Source organism: Pleurodeles waltl, chromosome 7 (assembly GCF_031143425.1).
Source record: "Pleurodeles waltl isolate 20211129_DDA chromosome 7, aPleWal1.hap1.20221129, whole genome shotgun sequence".
In the NCBI taxonomy this organism is placed as follows: Eukaryota; Metazoa; Chordata; class Amphibia; order Caudata; family Salamandridae; genus Pleurodeles; species Pleurodeles waltl.
In genome coordinates, this window is record NC_090446.1 from 181,863,496 (window position 1) to 181,870,509 (window position 7,014).

General features: G+C 40.4%; 1 protein-coding gene across 1 annotated transcript in view; it reads left to right on the forward strand.

The window, feature by feature from the left end:
• SLC12A5 (solute carrier family 12 member 5) overlaps positions 1-4,402 on the forward strand; it is a 687,435-nt gene extending 683,033 nt beyond the window's left edge. Inside the window, exon 25 of the mRNA XM_069243525.1 lies at positions 461-4,402. Within this exon, the coding sequence (XP_069099626.1) occupies positions 461-552 (92 nt within the window). The 3' untranslated portion in view covers positions 553-4,402. The remainder of the gene's footprint in view (positions 1-460) is intronic.
• The last annotated feature ends 2,612 nt before the right edge of the window (positions 4,403-7,014 follow it).

Below are 7,014 nucleotides of genomic sequence, written 5' to 3' on the forward strand. Positions count from 1 at the left end.
GCACTAAGCAGGTGTTAAAAATGACAAGAAAAATGGCACAGTGGAATCTTGTAGATTCCGCTGCGTCATTTTTCTGGGTCTCCTAATAGAGGAACGCCCCACTTGCATAAATTATGTCTGGCGCATGTATAGCGTGGTGCAAGGGTTTACAAAATGGCGCGATGCATGCATTGCACCACTTTGTAAGTTTGGGACGCCGCTTTTGACAACCTAACGCCACATTAGCATAGAAAAATTACGCTAATGTGGTGTTAGGCCCTTCTTAAAATTGGGCCACTGTTTCTTCACGTATTTGCCTGTTAAGTCTTCCTAAAACTGTGTAAATCAATGTCAATACTATACATAGGTCAGTGTGGTTGTATTCAAATTGAGAACCATTTCCCTTGTTATTAACTTTTGCTCTGTGACAGTGTAAATTGTTTGAAGATGGTTTTTTTCCTTAACCTGCCTCTTCCTGCAGACATGGAGTTCCTGGAAGTTCTGACTGAACATTTGGACAGAGTTATGCTTGTCCGCGGCGGAGGGCGAGAAGTCATTACTATCTACTCTTGAAATGTGAACACTTGTCGGAAGTTTTTCGGCACCCTGAGCGAGAGCCCGACCTCCTGCCTCAGAGCTCCTGAAGCGGAAAGGGTCTTCTGTTCGTGTTACGTGCTCAGAAACTTCATCCGGCTTCAGACATCATCCCGTACCTTTCCTCCATTTTGAACTGCAGCACTAGATCTTCCATGAGCATTCCAGCACAAAGAGCGACTCTTACCCCTGCCTGTATCACAGCACTGCTGTCATTGTTTATATATAAATATAATTACAGTCTATATATCCATCACCTAAACTGAGCCTCACCGAATAGGAACCCACCAACACTGGTCTCATCATTTGCCTCTCTCCGCTCAACCAGTGGACACTTTGACTGGAGCGCAAGGTATTGGTGTGATCCCACCACCTCTTTGCTGTTCCTTCTGTTCCTTTGCTCCCCCTATGTATTTGTTGAACTTGGCTGGAAGTGTATCTAAACCCTTATACTTTTAAGTCTCCGTTTGGACCCCCATGACTCATTGTGTGCGACTTGTTTCCTTGTACGGGAACATTAGGACGTAAGGATGAAGAGACCAATGGGAGAGAGAGTGCCACCAGCATGCTTACCTCTCTAAATGTTTCTCTCTCTCTCTGCAAGTCCCCTTCCTCTGCTCCCAGGTCTTCAGCACTGGGCTCCGTCGTCTATATGTTCTTCCTTATGGTTTCAGCCAGCATGGGTCGATGTGTGAGGACGTGGTGAGAAGGTACCGATGGGGAAGCAGCCACCAGTGTTATTCGTCCATATTTTAGTACCGCTCCCGCCTTCGTCGAGTAGGATAATTTCCACATGCTCCCCTAAGCCTACCTCCGCCACACTCCGTCGTGCATGATCTGTGGCAATTTGTGTCCATGTGCATGACTCCCTGAAGTGGACAACTCCTGGGTGTGTAAAAGGAAAGTGATAACTATTTTCAAGGCGTCTGGGGGAAGTAGCTGCACAGGAGGGATGAAGCAATGCCATGGAGTTGCTGGAACATGGCTGGGAGCCAAGCAAGGGCTGTCATTGCTTTCAGATTCCTGTACAACCATGATGCCAGGGGAGCGCAATGCAATAATGATCGGATGCAAAAAAAGAAAAACAGACAGATACAAGTATATATAGAAGATAGAAAATTCTAAATGATGACTTTGATATGTGATTCAAAATATCCCCTCCCTTTGCATAATCCATCCTGTAAGCTCCCAAAGAAGGAACTCTGACCCTGACTGTCAAGAAGGGGCCACACTCACACAGGAGACCAACAACTTCACCTTCGTATGGAATTGGTACCAGTCAAAATATTTCCCTGCAGGAAAACCAGTGGCATGAAGTGTCTGAGAATGGAGGTTGCTCTCATACCCCTCCCACTGATTTGCAGGTGTTGCTCTGATGATAAAGCCTCATTGGATGAAAATCTTTGATATGGGCTCTCCCCAAGCCCTCTTAACCAGATTTGCTTATGTTTTGTGGGCACTACCTTGTTACTCCACTTTGGCTCAATAGCGATGCCCACACTATTCCCTTGATTCACAATACTATTTATATCACACTTCGTACCCCTATGTGGGGCACCTAAGCAAACTGCTGGACATGAAGGAAGCTACTTGTGCAGGAGTGTGTGCTTAGAAATATTGTCTTGGCCGTGAGCCTATGTGTGAAGCGTTTTGGTGTCCTGCATGAGTGACCAGTGTTTGATCCTGGCTGCGCTCCTATCACCTCGATTTAGCTTCACTGTGATGCTCAGGCAGTTCCCAGAAGTCTTTCATTTAGGGCACCTCCTTGATCTCCCATGTGCTTCTTTGTGTGATTTGATGAGTAGAAATGAGTGTCTTACTACTGGGGGCTCTGATGCGAGCTTTTCCATTTTCCATTTCCCCTTCCCCCTGTTATGCTAAAAGTCTAAGAAAGAGCTGAACATGTTGTGACAGAACTTTATGTTTGGACAAAGGATTTTTATTTATTTATTTTTATCTCAAATTTAGCTTTAAAATCTCCTGCCACAAGATGGATGCCACATTTGCACCAGCTGAATTCGAAGTGCAGGTTTATTTATTTGTGTTTATAGATATAATAAATATATTTAAGTGAGTCATAGGATGCCATATGCCTCTTAGGGGCTCTGCCCCACTTGCCATTGCTGCAAGGCCCCTGTGCTGTGCTGCGCTGTGTATCTAATGGTGATGACGTTTTATTGCATAGGAAAATATTGCTCTAGAAAAGGGATGTTCAGTGTTGATCTCTGAGGGATGGACACATACTAGATTTTGAGGACATACACACCGTGCATTAATGGGAATCGTTTAAAAAAGCAGTGCCTCTCTTGAAAGCTTTGGGTGGATTCACCCCTAATGGATCACCATTTTCCACCCTGCCCTAAGATTTCTATAATCTTATCTTTGCCTATTGGATAAAGGCATTTGAAGATGATTAAAACGTACAAAGTTTTTGCACCTTCTGGAATTCTGGTGCAGTATGGTCTCTTAGCAAGCTTCCCAGATTTCACAAGTTTGCAATGGCTCATGGTTTGGTAGGTTTCTTAAAAGCCACATATGACACAAGGCCGTCAAGAGTTCTTGCATGGCCTGATGATTGACAGCTCCATAAGTCTGGCATGGACATCCCACACTTATATTGATGGAGACTCCTAAAAGTCACACAAGAGCTTGTTGCAGGTTTGTGTAAGGCTACAAAATCTCGTGTTGCTGCACATTTTCCCCAAACCACTGTACAATATGTTGATATTACAGACTTCAAGTGAAACTTGCAAGGCATTATGTTGGTGTAGACCTCCTTGGCAAATTCTTCTTATCATAGCACAAATCTAGCAAAGCCTATTGTTAATGCAGACTTCTCACAGTCCTACCTGGCCCCAGAAATTTTGAATTTATAAATCTTGTGTTGTATTACACTCTTTTAGTCGTCAGACATCCTTGACAGCCTGGTGTGGCTGGTTTCGTCTCAGGCTTCAGAGAGCTTACAGAACCTCTTGTTTCAAGGATCTTCTGAGATTTTACACATTTGTATGTTGTTGTACTTTTCAGAGATCTTCAGCAGCATATTCTGTCTTTCAACCTCAAAGTTCTTGAAGAGAATAGTATGTATATAGATTTCACAGCCGTTGCAAAGGCTAATATGCAACCAGTTTTGGAGATCTTGCAACTGTGAAGCTGCTGCAGATGTCACACATCTTGAGCAGTTTGGTTACCTTCAGACTCAGAGATCTTGCACATTCAGTCACAGTAGATGGACCGAGAGATTTTGCAGTTTACAACTGACTAAATTTTTGATTGAATTTAGGTTTCACAGATCATGTGGTTTGCACATTCACAACTGTTGCAACCTGGGGATGTTATTGGGCATCCAAATGACAAAACTGCTGGAATATTGCAGCCAAAAAATTGACTACCAAAATAGCATGAAGCCAAGAGTACATAGGTTAACGATTCTTTACTCAGTTTAACAAAATACTTACCAGTATACTTATTATCACAATATTTTTGTTCTTAATATTTGGCCACATAAGTTTTGTAGGATGATATTTCGTTTCTCGATATTCTGCCTTACAACCATGAAGAGACAGTATTATCATTTTTGTTTCAGTCTACCTTACAGAAGCTGAGAGATAGTTTTTTGCTTCTGACCGGTCAGGAGATTGTATCTGGCACTGCAATCAATTTCTGCCTCCTCAGTGAGGGATCTGTTAGGCGTAAGCGAGAGAGATGTAAGATCAGCGTACTTTTGTACATAATTTAGAAAGTTAATTTAGGATTCTAGTGTCTACAAACCGGCAAACTCTTTCTACAAGAAAAAAAAAAACACAAAAGGAAATGTCTTATTGCATTTAAAATAACAAAAAAAATTCACTTTGTAATGTTAGAAGAACTTTACTGTATACATACATCCTGCAAACGGATCTTTTATGTGATGTGGAGGCCACTGATACACAGTTAACAGTGTGCCATCATGTTGTTCCTACATTTGGCATTGACAGGAAAACGTAGAAAAATGTTTGGCCTTTTGCTTTGCAGGAGTGGTATTCCAAAGTAAAAAGTACTCAAGCAGAGCAGGTAGTAACTCTATGCCTTTGCATATCTGTGAAGTAACAAAAATCAATGGATATACATTTCAATACTGATAATGAATATTTAATTCGGACAGTTTGTCGAAGTCTCCTAACAGGAAAACTAAATTTCAGAATCTCCAACGGCAAAGGCAAAAACCCCAGAAATTATACCTGTCAAATTGAAGTTAATGAATTTGGGGTACAGAGAAAGGAAGAAAATGGGTTAAAATTTCGAAACAGTGCAGCGTCGTAGGTCTAAAGATGTGTGAGAGGAATCCTGCTTTCTTCTGAGGGACTTCTTTTTTGAGCTCAGGCCTGTGCACTCTTGGTCCTCCTTAGAGGAGTAAAACCTTTTGGGTGCACCAATTTTATTTCAGTCTCTAGCATCACCTTTACAGCAATTCCTTCAGTCTCCATATTAGTTTGTGGAAGATACACAATAAAGAAATTATTGCATATAGGAGGGAGGGGTTTTAGAAAAGTAGCATAAGAGCAATACACACACACACACACATATATATATATATATATATTTATATATATATACACACACACACACACACATACATCCAACATGTGTGTATATGTGTGTATATATATTTATGTATATATATATATATATATATATATATATATATATATATATATATTTATATATATCTTATCTAATAAGTTATTTATTTCGTATTAGCGTGAACCTGCATCATAAGCCTCTGCTTGTGGTAACCACGGTTTTTCCTACAAAATGAATTCTGCTATGCCACGTAGAATAAGCCCCCGTCAGGGCCCTGGGAGCAACAAAGTTATTGTTAGGTTTGAATATATAACAACTAAATGTATGTTTGAAATATCTCAGAAATTCACTTAAAAACAGTTATGATTACAAATTAAAACCAAAAAAACATTGGCATTTGAACGTTATGGTTGGGACCATACATTATGAATCACACAGCAGACATGCAAACCATAACTTGCACACCAGATATGGATGCTCTTGACCTGGCCCTTGTTGTGACTGATGCAATTACAAATGTAAATAATCAGAAGGATCAGATTTAATATCATATTATCCTTAACACTATGAAAGTGGCAACTATGTATGTGTATGTATGTAGTATTATTTATTGGTTTTAGTATGTAATGTTATTAATATTTTGCTTGTAGGTGTTTTCATTTATTAGTTTGAGTATTGTGAGGTCATAAGCATTGCATTTGGTGTGCACGTTATGGTTTGAATAGCTACTGTACAAGAGGGAAAAAACCCAATTTAAGAAAACACTGTGCTACCAGAGAAAGGCCAGATTGTAAATTAAGATCAATAAGGGGGGTTAGCTGTCTTCACTGGGAATAATAATAATAATAATAATTGATTATAATAAATTGTTGGTCCGCAGACAAAGCCTCCTCTCTTATTTTTAATCTTAGAGCTATAACCTACCAACCAAGCAAACCGGACAAACTGCCACGTAATGATTCGATGGAAACTAGCTCTGAATCATCTACTCTGAACTATCTTCATGACGAAATATTGAAACTAGTAAAGAAGAAATGATTGCCAGTGGGAACTTGCTTAGAAATCCCAAAACTACTGAACAAATCACAAAGGAGATCCCTGCAACCATCTGATTTGAGTGAGCTGCCATTAACCAGTCGTCTTCAAACGCTGACAGAATTACAATGCAGTGGTTTTAGGGGTGGTTGAACTGCAAAATGAAAATACAAGTTGAAAACTAGCAAATGCAGTGAGTAAACAAATAAAATCATTGGATAAGCCAAATGCAAAACATGAATGCTCTTGCTTATCCACTATCATACATAACCTGGACCTGAATCAGAAATTATGCTCAACCCAATCGGTCTATTTTTCTTCCATACGAGAACCACCCCGATCCGATTCACAAAGAAAAAGAACAGAGGCACTTAGCATAGAGGATAAAATGAACCTATGGCTATGAGACATTGTGGGAGAGATATTCATGTTTGACAAAGGAAGCCATTTGGTGGCCATGATCCTTGATACAGCAGAAGAGTGTATCCATGGGATAAATCAATGTAAGAGGCATGGTCCTGTAGGAACCTGTTTAGGGCATTGCGAAATATGTCTTCTGTGGGAGAGGACAATAATGTCTGATTCTGAACTTGACTGGATCAAACTGACGAGGGCAACAAGAGATTGACATTTACACATGCGAGAACATGCACTGATTGCAACGTAGTATGTAGTTATTGCGTGAAATGCGAATGCCAGTTACAGTCCTGTCTTACATGGTGATCCCAACAATAGCACTGATGTGCACACCTGGAACTGTAGATATCTAACTACCAACCATGTGTTAGAATTCAACTAGCAAGCACCCATGGTGAGAACAAACATTTTTATAGTACCGATCCT